The sequence below is a fragment of the Somniosus microcephalus genome, chromosome 28 (assembly GCF_052327205.1).
Source record: "Somniosus microcephalus isolate GS21.2 chromosome 28, FLI_Smic_1.0, whole genome shotgun sequence".
In the NCBI taxonomy this organism is placed as follows: Eukaryota; Metazoa; Chordata; class Chondrichthyes; order Squaliformes; family Somniosidae; genus Somniosus; species Somniosus microcephalus.
In genome coordinates, this window is record NC_141014.1 from 10,495,799 (window position 1) to 10,517,795 (window position 21,997).

The 21,997-nt window shown below is 48.7% G+C and overlaps 1 protein-coding gene across 1 annotated transcript in view; it reads left to right on the plus strand.

The window, feature by feature from the left end:
- Nucleotides 1-21,997, plus strand: part of foxred2 (FAD-dependent oxidoreductase domain containing 2) — a 139,536-nt gene that overhangs the window by 3,822 nt on the left and 113,717 nt on the right. Inside the window, exons 2-5 of the mRNA XM_085969459.1 lie at nucleotides 1,744-2,298; nucleotides 6,973-7,224; nucleotides 15,511-15,795; nucleotides 18,101-18,267. Of these exons, the coding sequence (XP_085825585.1) occupies nucleotides 1,766-2,298; nucleotides 6,973-7,224; nucleotides 15,511-15,795; nucleotides 18,101-18,267 (1,237 nt within the window). The 5' untranslated portion in view covers nucleotides 1,744-1,765. The remainder of the gene's footprint in view (nucleotides 1-1,743; nucleotides 2,299-6,972; nucleotides 7,225-15,510; nucleotides 15,796-18,100; nucleotides 18,268-21,997) is intronic.

Sequence of the window (21,997 nt, forward strand, 5' to 3'; positions counted from 1 at the left end):
GCACTCCCTCAGTGCTGCCCCTCCGACAGTGCGGCACTCCCTCAGTACTGCCCTTCCGACAGTGCGGCACTCCCTCAGTACTGCTCCTCCGACAGTGCGGCACTCCCTCAGTACTGCCCCTGCGACAGTGCGGCACTCCCTCAGTACTGACCCTCCGACAGTGCGGCACTCCTTCAGTACTGCCCTCCGACAGTGCAGCGCTCCCTCAATACTGCCCCTCCGACAGTGCGGCACTCCCTCAGTACTGCCCTCTGACAGTGCGGCACTCCCTCAGTACTGCCCCTCCGACAGTGCGGCACTCCCTCAGTACTGCCCCTCCGACAATGCGGCGCTCCCTCAGTACTGCCCCTCTGACAGTGCAGCGCTCCCTCAGTACTGCCCCTCCGACAGTGCGGCGCTCCCTCATTACTGCCCCTCTGACGGTGCGGCGCTCCCTCAGTACTGCCCCTCCGACAGTGCGGCGCTCCCTCAGTACTGCCCCTGCGACAGTGCGTCGCTCCCTCAGTACTGACCCTCCGACAGTGCGGCGCTTGCTCAGTACTGCCCCTGCGACAGTGCGGCACTCCCTCAGTACTGCCCCTGCGACAGTGCGGCACTCCCTCAGTACTGCCCCTCCGACAGTGCGGCGCTCCCTCAGTACTGCCCCTCCGACAGTGCGTCGCTCGCTCAGTACTGACCCTCCGACAGTGCGTCGCTCGCTCAGTACTGACCCTCCGACAGTGCGTCGCTCCCTCAGTACTGCCCCCCCGACAGTGCGGCGCTCCCTCAGTACTGCCCCTCCGACAGTGCGTCGCTCGCTCAGTACTGACCCTCCGACAGTGCGGCGCTCACTCAGTACTGACCCTGCGACAGTGCGGCGCTCCCTCAGTACTGCCCCTGCGACAGTGCGGCACTCCCTCAGTACTGCCCCTGCGACAGTGCGGCACTCCCTCAGTGCTGCCCCTGCGACAGTGCGGCACTCCCTCAGTACTGCCCCTCCGACAGTGCGGCGCTCCCTCAGTACTGCCCCTGCGACAGTGCGGCGCTCCCTCAGTACTGCCCCTGCGACAGTGCGGCGCTCCCTCAGTACTGCCCCTCCGACAGTGCGGCGCTCCCTCAGTACTGACCCTCCGACAATGCGGCACTCACTCAGTACTGCCCCTCCGACAGTGCGGCGCTCCCTCAGTACTGCCCCTCCGACAGTGCAATGCTCGCTCAGTACTGCCCCTGCGACAGTGCGGCACTCCCTCAGTACTGCCCCGCGACAGTGCGGCACTCCCTCAGTACTGACCCTCCGACAGTGCGGCGATCCCTCAGTACTGCCCCTGCGACAGTGCGGCACTCCCTCAGTACTGCCCCTGCGACAGTGCGGCGATCCCTCAGTACTGCCCCTCCGACAGTGCGGCGCTCCCTCAGTACTGCCCCTGCGACAGTGTGGCACTCCCTTAGTACTGCCCCGCCGACAGTGCGGTGCTCCCCCAGTACTGCCCCTGCGACAGTGCGGCACTCCCTTAGTACTGCCCCGCCGACAGTGCGGTGCTCCCTCAGTACTGCCCCTGCGACAGTGCGGCACTCCCTCAGTACTGCCCCTCCGACAGTGCGGCACTCCCTCAGTACTGCACTGGACGCGTCAGCCTGGAGTATGTCTCTGGAGTGGGACGTGAACCTATGAACTTGTGACTCAGAAGAGAGCACTGCTCACCGAGCCACAGCTGACACCACAGTGCCTCAAAGTGAATGTCTGTCTCTCTCATTTTCGGTTAGGCACCGGTGCCTTGGGAGCAACATGCCGACATCATGGACGGGTTGTACCCTCGCCATGCTGGTGGCAAGTGTCGCCTTTGCCTCTTCGTATGGAGCCATGCCGACAGACTACCTGCACCTCGACTACTGTGTGATCGGGGCAGGTCCCGGCGGCCTGCAGATCGCTTACTTTCTCCAGCAGTCCCAACGACACTACCTGGTCTTCGAGCGCACCAACCACTCCGGGAGCTTCTTTGCACGTTATCCCCGCCACCGGAAGCTCATTAGTATCAACAAGCGCTACACCGGGAAGCAGAACAAAGAGTTTAACCTCCGTCACGACTGGAACTCGCTGCTCAGCCATGATGACAATCTGCTCTACAAGCACTACTCCAAAGATTTCTTTCCCCATGCTGACACCATGGTGCACTACTTGAATGATTTTGCAAGAACATTTGGTCTGAAGGTTCGATACAACACAGAGATAAGGTGGATCAAAGCCGAGAGTGACCCCGGGGCGTGGAGCGGACACTACTTCTTCCTGACGGATCAGAATGACCACCATTACAGGTGCAGGTACGTCAGATCGCCTTACCCTGACGGCTTCAGCTGGTGCTAGCAGCAGTGGGTTTCTGCTACCTTGGCCCCTGAGCCAGCACATGCGGGTAGCCGAGGCTGCATATAGTGACACCACTATTCCCGGCCAGAAAGGAGATGATTGGGTAATTCCTCCCAGAGACCGCACTGCTGCAAGTGACTGGGGTTGATTTTACTGGAGAAATCACCCTGCTTTTATCGGGAGACGTTGCTGTAGTTTCGGTCATGAGTTCTGTTTGCTGTAGTTCGTAGAGACTCTTTGCTGTAGTGCGCTGTTTAAATAGACTCTGTAGACTGTTTGCTGTAGTACGCTGTTTAAATAGACACTGTAGACTGTTTGCTGTAGTGCGCTGTTTAAATAGACTCGACTGTTTGCTGTAGTGCGCTGTTTAAATAGACTCTAGACTGCTGTAGTGCGCTGTTTAAATAGACTCTAGACTGTTTGCTGTAGTGCGCTGTTTAAGTAGACTCTGTAGACTGTTTGCTGTAGTGCGCTGTTTAAATAGACTCTGTAGACTGCTGTAGTGCGCTGTTTAAATAGACTGTAGACTGTTTGCTGTAGTGCGCTGTTTAAATAGACTCTGTAGACTGTTTGCTGTAGTGCGCTGTTTAAATAAACTCTGTAGACTGTTTGCTGTAGTGCGCTGTTTAAATAGACTCTGTAGACTGCTGTAGTGCGCTGTTTAAATAGACTCTGTAGACTGTTTGCTGTAGTGCGCTGTTTAAGTGGATTCTGATGAATAAATAGACTTTCATAGACTCATAGAAACTTACAGCACAGAAGGAGCCCATTCGGCCAGTCATGTCTTTGCTGGCTCTTAGAAAGAGAAGTCGTGCTTAGTCCCGCACCCCCACATTTTGTCCGTAACCCTGTCAGTTCCTCATCCTCCATTACCTGTCCAACTCCCGTTTAAAATTATTGATGGAATCAGCTTCCACCACCTTTTCAGGTCAAGCGTCCCAGATCCCCACAACTCAGTGAAAACATTTCTCCTCGTCTCCCCTCGAGATCTTTTGCCAATGATTTTAAATCTATGACTTCTGGTTATCGACCCACTCGCCTCAGGGAATCGCTTTTCTCTCGCTACTCTATCAAAACCCCTCATCATCTTGAAAACCTCGATTAGGTCACCTCTTAACCTTCTCTGTTCCAAGGAGAACAGTCTGAACTTTCCCAACCTCTCCTCATAACTGAAGTCCCTCATCCCTGGTAACATCCTGGTGAACCTCCTCTGCACCCTTTCTAAGGCCTTTACATCTTTCCTGAAATGTGGGGCCCAGAATTGTCCAATTCTCCAGCTGAGGCCTAAGCAGTGATTTATAAAGTTCCAGCATGACCTCTTTGCTTTTATATTCTATTCCTCTATTTCCAAGTAATCCATTTAACCACCTTAGCAACTTACCTTTAAGGATTTGTGTATATGGACACCAAGGTCTCTCTGATTATCTACACTTTTCAGAATCGTGCCATTTATAGTTACTGTCTTTCCATATTAGTCATATCACTTCACACTTCTCCGCATTGAACTCCATCTGCCATTTTTCTGCCCATTTCACCCTCCTGTCTATGTCATCCTGAAGCCTATAACTATCCTCATCACTATCTACTACTTTACAAAGTTTCGCATCATCTGCAAACTTTATAATGCTGCTCCCTACACCCGAGTCTAGGCCGTTTATAAAAATTGAAGAGTAATGGACCCAAAACTGACCCTTGGGGAACACCACTGCAAACCACCTCCCAGTCTGAAACACATCCATCCACCACCATTTGCTTCCTGTCACTGAGCCAATTCCGTATCCATACCGCCACTTTCCCCTTAATTCCACCTTCTTAACAAGTCTCCTGTGTGGCACTTTGTCGAATGCCTTCCGAAAGTCCATATATACAACATCTACTGCACTACATGATCAACCTTCCCTGTTACCGCATCAAAGAATTTAATCAAGTTAGTCAGACATGATATGCCTTTAACAGATCCATGCTGGCTCTCCTTGATTAACCCATGCCTTTCCAAATGAAAAATTATTTTGTCCCTGATAATGGTTTCCAATAATTTCCCCACCACTGATCTTAGGCTGATTGGCCTGTAGTTTCCTGGTTTATTTCCCTCGCCCCTTTCTTGAATAGTGGTATAACATTAGCGACCCTCCAGTCCTCCGGCACTACTCCTGATCCAAAGAGGATTGAAAGATTGGGACCAATGCCTCCGCTATTTCTACCTTAGCTTCTTTCAGCAACCGAGGACACATTCTATCCGGACTAGGTGACTTACCGACTTTCAGTAATGCTAATCTTTTTAGTACATCTTCTCTATCTATTGCTATCCTGCCCATAACTTCCCTCTCCTCTTTTAGTGTCACTTTCACATCATCCGCTTCCTTTGTGAAGACAGATACAAATTACTCATTTAATACATTAGGCACGTCCTCTGCCTCCACAAGAAGATTTCACTTTGGTTCCTCAATAGGCCCAACTTTTGCCCTCGCTAACCGCTTACACGTTACATGTTTATAAAATGTTTTAGGGTTCAATTTAATGTTGCCTGCTAATCTGTTCTCGTAACCTCTCTTTGCCTCCCGCATTAACTTTTTCAATTCCGTCCTGTACTTTCCATAATCTTCCTGGTTATTAACTGAATCTTGCTCCTGACACTTGTCAGAAGCCTCCTTTTTCTGTTTCATTTTAACTTTTATTTCCCTTGTCATCCAGGACGCATTAGCTTTGGGTGCTACAGCTTTTCCCGTCAAAGGAATCTGCCTAGTCTGTACCTGAACTATCTCTTCCCTGAATGTCCTCCATTGCTCCCTTGTTGCAGGCAAAATAGACTGTTTGCTGTGAGTCCTGCCGTCAGTGCCGCCCCGCCTCCAACTCGTTGACTGACACAGCGGTGTAACTCGACACTCTGGGTAGGCAGTCTGCCCCAGCTCAGTGTCCTCATGCACAGTGTCGCTAATCAGGAGCGGGAGCCCTGAGCAATGATTCTATTACCTTCTCCTCAGCCGCTGTGGGGGGGAGGGGGAAGAACTTGCATTTATATAGCGCCCTCAGGACATCCCAAAGCACTTCACAGACTGAAGTACTTTTTGAAGTGTAGTCATCGTAACGTAGGAAACAGGGCAGCCAGTTTGCGCACAGCAAGCTCCCACAAACAGCGATGTGATAACGACCAGATAATCTGTTTTGAGGGATATAAATATTGTCCAGGACGCCGGGGAGGACTTCCCTGCTCCTCTTGGAAATAGTGAGATGGGATCTACCCGAGAGAGCAGAGGGGGGCCTCGGTTTAACGTCTCATCCGAAAGACGGCACCTCCGACAGCGCAGCACTCCCTCAGCACTGCACTGGGAGTGTCAGCCTGGATTATGGGCTCATGTTTCTGGAGTGGGACTTGAACCCACAACCTTCTGACTCAGAGGCGAGAGTGCTGCCCACTGAGCCACAGCTGACCCCTTTTAAATTGATAAAGGACGGCTCAGTTTTGAGGTCCTGCAAACGAATGCCTCGTGAGTAGAGGCTTCATTTCAGCATAAGTGAGGACAGAGGAGGAGGAGCCTGGATCTGGAGTTAGAGCAAGAGGACACAATTCAATGAAGCGCCGACCGGATTCATATCGAGCAAGGTTGCATCAGAGAGGTTAGAGAGGGATCAACAATCAGACGAGGTTTCTCTTTGTTATCCAGTCCAGGGTTGCGGGAGGCGTTGGCCCCAGCCCAGATAAAAATAAAACCCTTTCATTTACGTCGCGCACTGCTGAATCGAAACAGGTCAAAGTGTTCTACGAGTTGAATTGCACCGAGTGTAAGCGGCTGTCACAGCTGTGGTTCGTGCTGTCGGCCCCTGATGTGCAAGCCTCGAGCAGCAAGTGACTGCCCACCTGACCACACCGGGCGCTCTCCCCCTGGTGCTGACGAGGGCTGCGTGACACTGGACGCAATATTGAAGAGAATTGTCGCGTGGTGGACTAAAAACAGAAAATGCTGGAAACGCTCAGCAGGTCAGGCAGCATCTGTGGAGAGAGAAACAGAGTTAACTTTTCAGGTCGACGACCTTTCGTCAGAACTGGAAAAAGTTGGAGATGGAACAGGTTTTAAGCAAGTGCAGGGGCAGGAAAAGGGGGGAGGGGAGGAAAGAACAAAAGGGAAGGTCTGTGATTGGGTGGAGGCAGGAGAGATTAAATGACAAGATATGATAGCACTCTAGTAAATTTACTCTGCACCCTCCCTAAGGCCTTGACCTCCTTCCTAAGGAGTGGTGCCCAGAATTGGACACAATATTCCAGCTGAGGTCCAACCAGTGATTTATAAAGGTTTAGCATAAGCCATTACCATCTCCTTTTGCCTTGTACAATCATATCTTTTGTCATTTAATCTCTCCTGCCTATCACAGACCTTCCCTTTTGTTCTTCCTCCCCTTGCTTACTCTTAACTTTTTCCAGTTCTGACGAAAGGTCATCGACCTGAAACGTTAACTCTGTTTCTCTCTTCACAGATGCTGCCTGACCTGCTGAGTATTTTCTGTTTATTTCGGACTTCCAGCACCCGCGGTGTCTTGTCATTGTCGAGTTGTGGAGATTGGCCGGTGAGTGCGCACAGCCCCTTTGTGCTCTTAATGCCGTGCCTGTTAGTTGTCGTTTTGCTCTCTCCTTTCAGTGTCCTGTTGGTTGCGACCGGGATGTGGGTGCCCAACACGCCTGATTTTCCAGGATCCGAGCTCGTCGAGGGCTACGAGAAGGTCTCCGTCGACCCCGCCCACTTTGTCGGGCAGGCAGTCCTCATCCTGGGCCGGGGCAACGCGGCGTTCGAGACGGCAGACAACATCGTCGGAGTGACTAACTTTATCCACACGGTGAGCCGGTCCCGGGTGCGGCTCGCCTGGGCCACGCATTACGTCGGAGACATCCGGTAAGTCGAAGGCGGGCTTTCGCTCGGTCACTTGTGTCGGCTTCAACAGTGTCAGCTGATCTGATTTAAATCGGCAAGAATCGCTTTTCCAATTTCAACGCCGAGCGTGTTCATCAGCGGGGCTTCAACATTGACAGCGGGCAGCACGACTGAGACCGGCACCTTTAGCAAAAAGATAGATGATTGTAGGGACATGACTCTCTCAGTAACCTCCTCCAGCCCTACAACCCTCCGAGATCTCTGCGCTCCTCCAATTCTGGCCTCTTGCTCATCCCCGATTTTTATCACTCCAACATTGGTGGCCGTGCCTTCAGCTGCTTAGGCCCTGAGCTCTGGAATTCCCTCCCTAAACCTCTCCGTCTCGCTACCTCTCTCTCTCCTCCTTGAAGACCTGTCCTAATAGCTCTTAAGATGCAACCTGTCCTTTTACCTCCTCCCTTCCCACTGTCCAGGGCCCCAAACACTCCTTCCAAGTGAAACAACGATTTACTTGTACTTCCCACATTACAACAGTGACTACAGTCAAAAAAGTACTTCGTTGGCTGTCAAGCGCAATGGGACGTCCGGTGGTCGTGAAAGGCGCTATATAAATGCAAGTCTTTTTTCTTGCAATTTAGTATACTGTATTCGCTGCTCACAATGCGGTCTCCTCTATATTGAGGAGACCAAACGTAGATTGGGTGACTGCTCTGCGGAACACCTCCGTTCAGTCTGTAAGCATGACCCCGAGCTTCCGGTCGTCTGTCACTTTAATTCTCCGTTCCACTCTCACTCTGACCTCTCCGTCCTCAGCCTCTTGCGCTGTTCCAATGAAGCTGAGCCTAAGCTCGAGGAACAGCACCTCATCTTTACAATAAGTTGAGAGGGGAAGTGAAGATGAAAATAAGATTGGCAAAGAGAGAATATGAGAGTAGAATGGCGGTTAACATAAAAGGGAACCCAAAAATCTTCTACCGGCATGTAAACAGTAAGCAGGTAGTAAGAAGCAGGGTGGGGCCTATTAGGGACAAAGAAGGTGATATATGCTTAGAGGCGCAGGGCAAGGCTAGAATACTCAATGAGTACTTTGTATCAGTGTTTACTAAGGAGGTGGATGCTGACAAAATATCGGGAGTGGAAAAGGTAGAAGCAATGGAAGGGGTGAAAATTGATAGACAGGATGTACTAGAAAGGCTGGGTATGCTTAGAGTGGACAAGTCGCCTGGTCCAGATGGCTTACATCCCAGGTTGCTAAGGGAATTGGGGGAGGAGATAGCGGAAGGGCTTGCCATAAATTTCCAATCTTCCCTAGATGCGGAGGAGGTGCCTGAGGATTGGAAAGTGGCAAATGTGACACCATTGTTCAAGAAAGGGTGTAAGGACAATCCTAGTAACTACAGGCTGGTCAGTTTAACATCAGTGGTGGGTAAAGTTTTAGAAATTATAATCAAGGAAAAAATTAACAGGCACTTGGAGAGGTTTAAGCTAATTAAGGAGAGCCAACACGGATTTGTAAAAGGCAGATCGTGTTTGACTAATCTAATTGAATTTTTTGATGAAGTAACAGGGAGGATTGATGAAGGGAATGCAATGGATGTTGTCTACATGGATTTTAGGAAGGCGTTTGACAAAGTACCACATAGAAGGCTGGTTAACAAAATTGAGGCTCACGGAATAGGTGGGTCAGTGGTAGCTTGGATAAGGAATTGGCTTAAGGTCAGAAAACAGCGAGTTATGATAAATGGCTGTTTTTCAGACTGGGGGATGGTAGACAGTGGTGTACCCCAAGGGTCAGTGCTGGGACCACTGCTTTTATTGATATATATATAAATGACCTGGATATTGGAATACAAAGTAGAATTTCTAAATTTGCCAATGACACCAAACTTGGGGGTGTGGCAAACAGTGAGGATGATACCAATTGACTGCAAGAGGACATAGAAAGGCTAGCAGAATGGGCAGACAAGTGGCAGATGGAATTTAATACAGAGAAGTGTGAGGTGATGCATTTTGGCAGAAGGAACAGGGAGAGGCAATATACACTTAATGGCACAGTTTTATAGAGTGTGCAGGGACAGAGGGACCTGGGAGTTAATATGCATAGGTCCCTGAAGGTGGCAGGACATATTGAGAGAGTGGTTAGCAAAGCACATGGGATCTTGGGCTTCATAAATAGAGGTATTGAGTACAAAAGTAGAGAAGTTATGCTGAATCTTTATAAAGCGCTGGTTAGGCCACAACTGGATTATTGCATCCAGTTCTGGTCACCACACTTTAGGAGGGATGTGAAGGCCCTTGAGAGGGTGCAGAGGAGATTTACCAGAATGGTTCCGGGGATGGGGGATCTTAGCTACAAGGACAGGTTGGAGAAGCTGGATTTGTTTTCATTAGTGCAAAGGAGGTTGAGGGGTGATTTGATAGAGGTGTACAAGATTATGACGGGTTTGGATAGGCTAGACGGGGAAAGGCTGTTCCTACTAGTTGATGGTACAAGGACTGGGGGACACAGATTTAAGGTTTTGGGCAAGAGATACAGGGGGGACGTGAGGAAAAACTTTTTTACGCAGCGAGTGGCGAGGACCTGGAACTCGCTGCCGACAGAGGTGGTGGAAGCGGACACACTCAGTGTTTTCAAGGGGAGACTGGATAGGTACTTGAGGGAAATAAACTTGCAGGGCTACGGGGACAGAGCGGGGGAATGGGGCTGACTGGATTGCTCTACAGAGAGTCAGCATGGACTCGATGGGCTGAATGGCCTCCTTCTGTGCCGTTATGACTCGATGATGATTCTGCCATTCCCATTTAGAAACATAGAAGATAGGAGCAGGAGTAGGCCATTCGGCCCCTCAAGCCTGCTCCGCCATTCAATGAGATCATGGCTGATCATCCAAACTCAGTACCCTGTCCCTGCTTTCTCCCCATATCCCTTGATCCCTTTAGCCTTAAGAAATATATCTAACTCCTTCCTGAATATATTTAATGAATTGGCCTCAACTGCCTTCTGTGGTAGAGAATTCCACAGGTTCACCACTCTCTGGGTGAAGAAATTCCTCATCTCAGTCCTAAATGGCTTACCCCTTATCCTTAGACTGTGACCCCTGGTTCTGGACTCCCCCACCATCAGGAACATCCTTCCTGCATTTAGTCTGTCTAGTCCTGTTAGAATTTTACACCTTTTCTAAACCCATCTTTTGTTTCTTTACTTGTCCCATTACCATCTCCTTTTGCCTCGCACCATCATCCCTTTTGTCATTTAATCTCTCCTGCCTTCCATCCTATCACAGACCTTCCCTTTTGTTCTTTCCTCCCCTCCCCCCTTTCCTTGTCCCTGCACTTGCTTAAAATCTGTTACATCTCTAACTTTTTCCAGTTCTGGCAAAAGACCTGAAACGTTAACTCTGTTTCTCTCTCCACAAATGCTGCCTGACCTGCTGAGTATTTGCAGCATTTTCTGTTTTTATTACTAGAATGGTACGAGGGATGAGGGACTTCAGTTATGTGGAGAGACTGGCGAAGCTGGGATGGTTCCCCTTAGCACAGAGAAGGTTAAGAGGAGATTTAATAGAAGTGTTCAAAATCATGAAGTGTTTTGATAGAGTCAGTAAGGAGAAACTGTTTCCAGTGGCAGGAGGGTTGGGAACCAGAGGATGCAGAATTAAGATAATTGCCAAAAGAACCAGAAGGGAGCGGAGAATTTTTTTAGGCAGTGAATTGTTATGATCTAGATTCAGATTCAATTGTAACTTTCAAAAGGGAATTGGATAAATACTTGAAAAGGAAAAATTTGCAGGGCTGTGGGGAAAGGGCAGGGGAGTGGGACTAATGGCTCTTTCAAAGAGCAGGCACGATGGGCCGAATGGCCTCCTTCTGTGCAGTATGATTCTATGATTTTCAAATTAAGGAAAATTCCAGAAATTCCCCTATCCTTGCAACTATGTAAACCATAAAATGCAGAATATGTAGGAACAGGAGGAGGCCATTCAGCCCCTCGAGCCGTTTTTGCCATTTGATTAGATCAGGGCTGATCTGTATCTCAACTTTATTTACCCACCTTTGCTCTATAGCCCTCAAAACTCTTACCTAATAAAATCCATCAATCTCAGTCTTCAAATTTTAAATTGTCTCAGCATTCACAGTCTTTTGGGGCATGGAGTTCCAGATTTCCACGACCCTTTGTGTGAAGAAGTGCTTCCTGACATCACCCCTGAATGGCTTGGCTATAATTTTAAGATTGTGCCCCCTTGTTCTGGATTCTCCCACCAGAGGAAATAGTTTATTGAATCCTTTTTAACTGGAAGAGTGATCATAACATGATAGAATTTCACATTCAGTTTGAGGCTGAGAAACTTGGGTCTGAAACTAGTGTCTTAAACTTAAATAAAGGCAATTACAAGGGTATGAAGACAGAGTTGGCTAAAGTGGACTGGGAAAATAGATTAAAAGGTAAGATGGTAGATAAGCAGGGGGTGACTTTTAAGGAGCCATTTCAGAACTCTCAACAAAGATATATTCCAGTGAGAAAGACTCTACGAGAAGGATGAACCATCCATGGCTTACTAAGGAAGTTAAGGAGGATATCAAATTGAAAGAAAAGGCATACAATGTTGCGAAGATTAGTGGTAGACCAGATGATTGGGAAATTTTTAGAAACCAGCAAAGGATGACTAAAAAAAATAAAGAGGGAGAAAAAGATTGAGAATAAACTAGCAAAAAATATAAAAACAGACAGTAAGAGCTTCTACAAGTATATAAAAAGGAAGAGAGTAGCTAAAGTAAACGTTGGTCCCTTAGAGGATGAGACTGGGGAATTAATAATGGGAAACAAGGAAATGGCAGAGACTTTGAACAAATATGCTGTATCTGTCTTCACGGTAGAAGACACTAAAAGCATCCCAATAATAGTGGAAAATCAACGGGCAAAGGGGAGCGAGGAACTTAAAACAATCACTATCACTAGAGAAAAATTACTAGGCAAACTAATGAGACTAAACGCTGACAGGTCCCCTGAACCTGATGGCCTGCATCCTAGGGTCTTAAAAGAAGTGACTGCAGAGATAGTGGATACATTGGTTGTAATCTTCCAAAATTCCCTGGACTCTGGAAAGGTCCCAGCGGTTGAAAAACCGCAAATGTAACTCTCATATTCAAGAAAGGAGGGAGACAGAAAGCAGGAAACTCTAGGCAAGTAAGCCTAACATCTGTCATTGGGAAAATGCTGGAATCCATTATTAAGGGAGTAGTAGCAGGACATTTAGAAAATCATAATACAGTCTAGCAGAGTCAGCATGGTTTTATGAAAGGGAAATCGTGTTTGACAAATTTATTAGAGTTCTTTGAGGATGTAATGAGCAGGCTGGATAAAGGGAAACCAGTAGATGTAGTGTATTTGGATTTCCAAAAGGCATTCGATAAGGTGCCACATAAAAGGTTACTGCACAAGATAAGAGCTCCTGGTGGTGGGGTTAATATATTAACATGGATAGAGGATTGGCTAACTAACAGAAAACAGAGAGTTGGAATAAATGGGTCATTTTCAGGTTGGCAAACTGGAACATCCTCATAAATCTCCTCTGTACCCTCTCTAGTGCAATTACATCCTTCCTGTAATGTGGTGACCAGAACTGCACGCAGTACTCTAGCTGTGGCCTAACTAGTGTTTTATACAGTTCAAGCATAACCTCCCTGTTTTTATATTCTGTGCCTTAGTGATGCTGCCTGCCTGTACTGACCTGGCCCCGCTCTCCTGTGGTGCTGCCTCTTTCCATCCCTTGCTCCGCCTATTTGAACATCTCGGGCCTGCAGGTTTGTAAGTGTTAGGCGGTTAGCTGGTAGGCCAAAGGGACCTGCTGCTTTCGGTCCCTAACACCTCCTCACAGGAATCAGTGCTGGGGCCTCAACTATTTACAATCTACAGTACATTCATGATTTGGATGAAGGGACTGACCAAGTGTACTGTAGCCAAATTTGCTGACGATACAAAGATAGGTGGGTTAGCAAGTTGTGAGGAGGACACAGAGTCTGCAAAGGGATATAGAGAGGTTAAGTGAGTGGGCAAAAATTTGGCAGATGGAGTATAATGTGGGAAAATGTGAGGTTATCCACTTAGGTAGGAAGAGTAGAAAAGCAAAATATTATTTAAATGGAGAGAGACTGCAGAATGCTGCGGTAGAGAGGGATCTGGGGGTCCTCGTACATGAAACACAAAAAGTTAGCATGCAGGTACAGCAAGTAATTAGGAAGGCAAATGGAATGTTGGCCTTTATTGCAAGGGGGATGGAGTATAAAAGTAGGAAAGTCCTGTTACAACTGAACAGAGCGTTGGTGAGACCACACCTGGAGTACTGCGTACAGTTTTGGTCTCCTTATTTAACTGAGGGATATACTTGCATTGGAGGCAGTTCAGAGAAGGTTCACGAGGTTAATTCCTGGGATGAAGGGGTTGTCTTATGAAGAAAGGTTGAGCAGGTTGAGCCTATACTCATTGGAGTTTAGAAGAATGAGAGGGGATCTCATTGAAACATATAAGATTCTGAAGGGGCTCGACAGGGTAGATGCAGAGAGGATGTTTCCCCTCGTGGGGAAATCTAGAACTAGGGGGCATAATTTCAGAATAAGGGTTCGCCCATTTAAATCGGAGATGAGGAGGAATTTCTTCTCTCGGAGGGTCGTGAATCTTTGGAATTCCCTTCCCCAGAGAGCTGTGGAGGCGGAGTCACTGAATATATTGAAGGTGGAGATTGACAGACATTTGAACTACAGGAGAGTTAAGGGTTATGGGGAACAGACAGAAAGGTGGAGTTGAGGCCAAGATCAGACCAGCCATGATCTTACTGAATGGCGGAGCAGGCTCGAGGGGCCGAATGGCCTATTCCAGCTCCTATTCCTTACGTTCTTATGTTCTTAACATTTTAAAGCACCTCGATTAGATCACCCCTTGACCTTCTAAACTTAAGGGAATGCGGGCCAAGTTAATAAAACAAGCTGTACAGGAAACTTTGGTTTATCCGGAGGTTGTATGTCTGGAAACCTCAATCTACCGGCAGAAATCAGGAGCCGTTTTGTTAGTTTTTTTTTCTTCTCGTGGCTTTGTTTTCAACAGTCGGGCTCTGGAAAGTCTCTCTGAAGCTGTTGCTAAGCTACAGAGGCACTTCCAAGGTACAGGCCGACTGTTTACAAGCTGTTGCTAAGCAACAGTGTTTGTTGTCAGATACGGAGATGAAAACCTCCGTATGCTTCAACGTTAACTTTGTATGTCCGGCAGTTTTGATAGATCGGCAACAGCTCGGTCCCGTCGGTGCCGGATATAACAAAGTTTCCTGTATTACAAAATTTGTATTTATGTTTGAGTTTAAAGATAATTTTTCCTATTGGCTCAATATTTCTTAAGCACTTGGATGTTTACAAGCTGAGCAACCTCAGACATTTTACACAAGTTCTACCGCCCCCCCCCCGATCACAGAGGAACAGCACAGGTGAAAGCCGAGTTCTATTCCACAAGTCTTCATAGAATCAGAAACTTACAGCACAGAAGGAGGCCATTCAGCCCATCGTGTCTGTGTCGGCCGAAAAAGAGCTAGTCTAATCCCACTTTCCAGCTCTTGGTCCGTAGCCTTGTAGGCTACAGCGCTTCAAGTGCATGCCCAAGTACTTTTTAAATGTGATGAGGGTCTCTGCTTCTACCACCCTTTCAGGCAGTGAGTTCCAGACCCCCACCACCCTCTGGGTGAAAAAGTTCTCCTCAACTCCCCTCTAATCCTTCTACCAATTACTTTAAATCTCTGCCCCCTGGTTATTGACCTCTCTGCTAAGGGAAATAGGTTCTTCCTATCCACTCTATCTGGGCCCCTCATAATTTTACACACCTCAATTAAATCCTCCCTCAGCCTCCTCTGTTCCAAAGAAAACAACCCCAGCGTATCCAATCTTTCCTCTCAGCTAAAATTCTCCAGCCCAGGCAACATCCTCGTAAATCTCCTCTGTACCCTCTCTAGGGCAATCACATCCTTCCTGTAATGTGGTGACCAGAACTGCACGCAGTATTCTAGCTGTGGCCTAAGTAGTGTTTTATACAGTTCAAGCATAACCTCCCTGTTTTTATATTCTGTACCTTAGTGATGCTGCCCGCCTGTACTGACCTGGCCTCGCTCTCCCGTGGTGCTGCCTCTTTCCATCCCTTGCTCCGCCTATTTGAACTTCTCGGGCCTGCAGGTTTGTAAGTGTTAGGCGGTTAGCTGGTAGGCCAAGGGGACCTGCTGCTTTCGGTCCCTAACACCTCCTCACGGTTCTGTTCACTCTTGTGCACCTCAGGGCAGTGAATAACGCCATGCTGGACACCTACCAGCTGAAGTCACTGGACGGCTTGCTGGAGGGAGACCTGGACAACATTGTCATCATCCAAGACAAAAAGGGAAAGCTGCACCTAAGACTGAGAAACTACTTTGACAAGAACAGCGTCTCCCAAGACCCGTCGTATAACAGCAACGACCAGCGCCTCCTGGCTGAAGAAGGGGTTGATAACTTTGCAGTGCGTAAGCCTTACGACCGTGTCATCCGCTGCTTAGGGTGGAAGTTCGACTTTTCCATTTTCAACAAGTAAGTGCGCAGTAGCAGCGCCCTTTGAACTCTCGGGCAGTGCCGGGTGGCAGCGTTAGAGGTTCCCCCCTCCCCCCCGCGCCTCACCTCGCTTTTTCCTGTCGTTTATGCAGTGTTGAGGTACATTAGTCCATTCCTAAAATCCACCCTCTCCACCACACACCGCTCTCGACCTTTCTCTCCAGCAGTATCGTCTCACTTTATTTCCGAGCTGTCCCGGTCCTCCGTTCCATTTCAACCTTTGCCTCATCCAGCACCTTAACAACAAAAAACGTTTATTCCCTTTCTTTTAGGTGGCAAGAGCTGCAACCTTCAACAGCTCTTGGATGACAACCTTTCTCCTGATCCCATCTTTCTCTTCACTTGGTTCTAGACTCCCATTTCTCCTTCCAAACTCGCCCCTTGGCGTATTTTCGCTACCCCCGAAACCTCCCCCCGACCCCAAACGATCTGTCTGCAGCATCGTTTCCCCGATGCCCCCACTTCAACAATCCCGAGCCCCTCTTCTCTCACCATCACCTCCATGCTGCGAAGGTTCACCAGATTGATTCCTGGGATGAGAGGGCTGTCCTATGAGGAGAGATCGAGTAGAATGGGCCTATACTCTCTGGAGTTTAGAAGAATGAGAGGTGATCTCATTGAAACATATAAGATTCTGAAGCGACTGGCAGGATAGATGCGGAGATCCTTGATGTTGTTTCCCTGGCTGGAGAGTCTAGAACTAGGGGACATAGTTTCAGGATAAGGGGTCAGTCATTTAGGACCAAGATGAGGAATTTCTTCCCTCAGAGGGTTGTGAATCTTTGGAATTCTCCACCCCCAGAGGGCTGTGGATGCTGAATCATTGAGTATATTCAAGGCTGAGATCGATAGATTTTTGGACTCTTGGGGAATCAAGGGATATGGGGATCGGGCGGGAAAGTGGAGTTGAGGTCGAAGGTCAGCTATGATCTTATTGAATGGCGGAGTAGCCTCGAGGGGCCGACTCCTGCTCCTAATTCTTTAGTTCTTATGTCCTTCCCAACCCCAATTCTCCTCCACACCCCCCACACACACGTATCTGACCCTCCTGTCTTCTGCCTACTCAATCGACGTGGACCCCTTCCTCTGAGCTCCTAATCTCTCTTGATTTTTTTAATTTACTGAGAACTGCCGGTGTGATATTGGCTTTATCAGTTTCTTCGCTTCCCTCACTCACTCTAATTTATCTCCCTCTGAATTTGCAATGCTCCATTCTGTGGCGTCCAATCCCAACATTGTTATTAAAACCCGCTGACAGAGGGCGCTGTGGTTGTATGGCAGAAGGACCTCCTCTACCTTGCTCAGGCTGAATATCAACTCTCTTGACAACTCCTCCTATCTCCCCTGGACCAGGACCCCACTACTGAGCACCAAGACATCATTTCCCAGTTACTGACGTCAGCTTCTCTGGAGATCTTCCCTCATAGCCTCCAACCTTAAGGTATTAAGGGATATGGGGCAAAGGCAGGTATATGGAGTTAGGTCACAGATCAGCCGTGATCTCATTGAATGGTGGAACAGGCTCGAGGGGCGAAATGGCCTCCTCCTGTTCCTCCGTTCCTCCGGCCCTTTAGCTATTCACACACACTCTGTGCCTCTTACATATCTTTTATTTCTTCGATTTCTCTCATTATGCCTCCTATATCACTTCTGCATTTAACTATCTCCTGTTCTCCGCTTAAGAACTTGATAGGTCATTTTATTTATTTTCTGCTATGCTTTTCCCTCCCCCTCCCCCGCCCCTTCCCCTTGTCCTGTTCCTTTTTAAATGTTGTTCCTTTGTAATAAAAGTGTTTCTAACATTTTCTGTTTTAGTTTCAGGTATATTTACCCTTTGTTTCCTGGTGACCCAGTACCAGAATCGCTCTTGGTCCCAGTGTGAAAATGAGCCGTTGGGATCAGGAAGGCCCCGGGTTCGATTACCAGCCTGTGCTGAGTAAACTGATGGGCGGCTGGAGGTGCTGTGACTGGACCCAGCACCACTGAGCTGGGGGGGGGCGGGGTGGGGAAATCAGCCTGGGCTCCTACTCCTGGTCACTCTTCCGGCGAGCCTTGCTAGAAATGTGAACTTTGGGTAAGGGACGGGGTCTAACTTGGCTGTGATGCTGCCAACACACTCTCTCAAACAAGGGGCATGCTACCGGGAGGGCTGCTAATGCCCAAGGAGCCAAGCCCCCAGCAAGGGGGGGGTGGGGTCACCACCTTTAGGATAGACGGGGAGTAGATCATTGTCGAGAAGGAAAGTAAAAGCATGTCTTCATCCCTGCTCTTGTTTCTCTGACAGTCTTACCAAGCCTCAGAGTGGCCGAGGTCGCACGAATAAGTACCCGCTGGTCAAAGCCACCTACGAATCGGAAAGCCTGCCTGGAATGTTTATTATCGGGACTGCCAGTCATTCCATCGATTACAGGAAATCAGCTGGCGGGTTCGTCCATGGGTTCCGTTACACGAGTGAGCATCGAGACTAGTAGCATTCCCTAAAGCAAAAAAACACATCGAATGTACAGCACAGAAACAGGCCGTTCGGCCCAACCGGTCTATCCCGGTGTTTATGCGCCACACAAGCCTCCTCCCACCCCCTCTTCATCTCCCCCTATCAGCATGTCCTTCTATCCCTTTCTCCCTCATGTACTTATCTAACTTTCCCTTAAATGCATCTGTGCTACTCATCTATGGTCAGTAAGTTCGCAGACGACACGAAAATTGGTGGAGTGGTAAATAGCGAGGAGGGAAGCCTCAGGCTACAGGACGATATAGACGGGTTGGTCAGATGGGCAGAACAGTGGCAAATGGAATTTAACCCTGAAAAGTGTGAGGTGATGCATTTTGGACGGGCTAACAAGGCAAGGGAATAGGACCCCAGGAAGGACAGAGGATCAGAGGGACCTTGGTGTGCATGTACATAGATCCCTGAAGGCAGCAGAACAGGTAGATAAGGTGGCTAAAAAGGCATATGGGATACTTGCCTTCATTAGCCGAGGCATAGAATATAAGAGCAGGGAGGTTATGATGGAACTGTACAAAACGCTGGTACGGCCACAGCTGGAATACTGTGTGCAGTTCTGGTCGCCACACTATAGGAAGGATGTGATTACATTGGAGAGGGTGCAGAGGAGATTCACCAGGTTGTTACCTGGGCTGGAGCGCTTCAGCTATGAAGAAAGACTGGACAGGCTGGGGTTGTTTTCCTTGGAGCAGAGAAGGCTGAGGGGGGACCTGATTGAGGTGTACAAAATTATGAGGGGCATAGATAGGGTAGATAGAAAGGAACTTTTCCCCTTAGTAGAGGAGTCAATAACCAGGGGGCATAGTTTCAAGGTAAGGGGCAGGAGGTTTAGAGGGGATTTGAGGAGAAACTTTTTCACCCAGAGGGTGGTTGGAATCTGGAACTCACTGCCTGAAAGGGTGGTAGAGGCAGGAACCCTCACAACATTCAAGAAGCATTTAGATGAGCACGTGAAACACCATAGCATACAAGGCTACGGACCAAGTGCTGGAAAATGGGATTAGAATAGACAGGGCTTGATGGCTGGCGCGGACGCGATGGGCCGAAGGGCCTCTTTCTGTGCTGTATGACTCTATGACTCTACCTCTCCTTGTGGTATCAAGTTCCACATTCTCACCACTCTGTGGGTGAAAAGTTTCTCCTGAATTCCTTATTGGATTTATTTTAGTGACTATCTTGTATTTATATCCCCTAGTTTTGGACTCCCCCCGCAAGTGGAAACATCTTTACTACAGCTACCCTTTTTAAACTAATTGAGATTAAATGGAAGAGATTTAGGCCCGAGAGCCGCAGAAAAGGTTTTACGCAAAGAATTGTGAGGCTGTGGAATTCACGAGAGGAATTGGTGATTGAAGCAGTGACTGTCGGCGTTTAAGAATAGGTTCGATGGGTGATTGAAGGGAAGGGGGCGATGTGACCAGAACGGGCACATACTCTACACGGGATTAGGGCTGCTGCTCATGTGAAGGGTAAACACCAACACAGCCTGGTTCGGCCAAGTCAGCCTGATTTTGTGTTGTAATTTCTAAAGGAAGAAAGAACTTGCATTTCTGTAGCGCCTTTCACAACCTCAGGACGTCCCAAAGCGCTTTACAGCCAAAATTAACTTCTTTTGAAATGCAGTTGCTGCTGTTTGTAGGAAAAATGCGAATCCCCGCTCCAGGATTTGAACACTCAATCCAGACTGACACTCCGGGGCAGTACTGAGGGAGTGCAGCACTGTCGGCGGGGCCGTCCTTCCAATGAAACTCCATCCGCCTGTTCAGATAGATGTAAAAGGTCAAAATGTCGATTGACACCAATGCGTCAGCCAATGAGTTGTTAAAGGCGGGGGGGCGGGACATGTGGCAGGCCTCACAGCAAACAGTCTATTTAAACAGCGGACTACCCCTCGTCTTGCAAGGTTGTTAATGCAACAAAGGAATAGTACAGGTAGTAGGATTCAGGGCGGACGGCCTGCAGGGCCTCCATTTCAGCTTGGCTCAGATCAGACGTGTGCCCTTATGATCATGGTCCTTTTAAATATGATTAAAAGTGCTGCGGGGCCTGTCACAAAGGCTGGTGTCCTCCTGCCGACCTTTCCAACTGCAGTAAGTGTCAGTGCAGTTCAGCGATGGGTTTCTAATGTAGGTCAGTGGGATGCGGAGAAGCGGAGACAGATCGCCTGGCTAACTTACAGCTGACGTTTGATCCAAGCCAGCTGCCTTTGAACACTTGGCTGACGCCCAGTGTAAAGGAGACTAGGAACCTGACCCCGGCCTCCGATATTCCCCGCGTTCACAAGGGAGCTGCTTCTCTTGATTGGAGCTGTATCTGTGTGTCGACTGTGCTCCAGACCAGTACTAATGCTGCCTTATATTGCACAGTCACTTCCTGTAGCTGCCGCAGCTCTCGTTGCTCCAGAAACTACCCTGTTTATATTGCTCAAGTTTCTAGATAAAACCGAGTGCCCATGGAGTCGCCCTCCTGCGGCCTCCCACCTTGCACCCTCCGTAAACTTCAGCTCATCTATAACTCTGCTGCCCCGTGTCCGAACTCGCAGCGAGTCCCGTTCACCCATCACCCCCTGTGCTCGCTGACCTACATTGGCTCCCGGTCCGGCAACGTCTCGATTTAAAAATTCTTATCCTTGTTTACAAATCCCTCCGTGGCCTCGCCCCTCAATATCTCTGTAACCTCCTCCAGCCCCACAACCCTCCGAGATCTCTGCGCTCCTCCAATTCTGGCCCTTTGCGCATCCCCCATTTTAATCGCTCCACCGTTGACGGCCCTGCCTTCAGCTGCCTGGGCCCTCAGCTCTGGCATTCCCTCCCGAAACCTCTCCACCTCTCTCAAGACGCTCTTTAAAATCTACCTCTTTGACCAAGCATTTGGTCATTGTCCTAATGTCTCCTTATGTGGCTCGGTGTCAAACTTTGTTTTATAGTGCTCTTGTGAAGCACCTTGGGACATTTTACTAGGTGCTATATCAATGTAAGTTGTTGATGGTGCAATACACACCCTCTTGTTGCCTTCTCCACTTTTTTTCCCGTCTCCTCGCCTGAGGGCACTCCGCTGCGAAGTTTGCAGCTCACCCGTATCCTGCCCATGCGCGAGGGTTGCCAGGCTTTTGGGTCACAGGAGAAAGCGCAGTCCAACTTAATTCAGTTTTCTTCCAATATCCTCACACATGCACGTTCCAGGAGGAGTCACTGGATAGTGATAGGGAACCCTGTCTGATTTTTCTCTTTCTCTCCCTCCCCGCAACCCCCCCTCCCAAACCCAGATAAAGGATGGTGAGGTCAGTTGTATCCCCCCTACCACTGTCTCAGGTGAGATTGTCCAACTGCATAGATCAGGGATTGACCCTGGGACCTTTAAGATCTCTCAGTCTCGGTATCAGCCTGGTTCAGTGGTAGCACTCTCGCCTCGAACTCAAGGTTGTGGGCTCAAACCCACTTCAGGATTTGAGCACATAATCTGTGCTGACACTTCACTACCATACTGACGGGTTGTGGCACTGGCAGAGGGTGGTGCAGTATTTTGGATGTGACATTACACCAAGACCCTGTCTTTTTTGTTCCGGTGGTGCTATTCAAGATGAGCAGGTAAGTTCTCACGGGCCAACAGTGCTCCTTCAACCAGAATGAAAGACTTGCATTTATATAGTGCCTTTCACGATCACCGGACATCCAT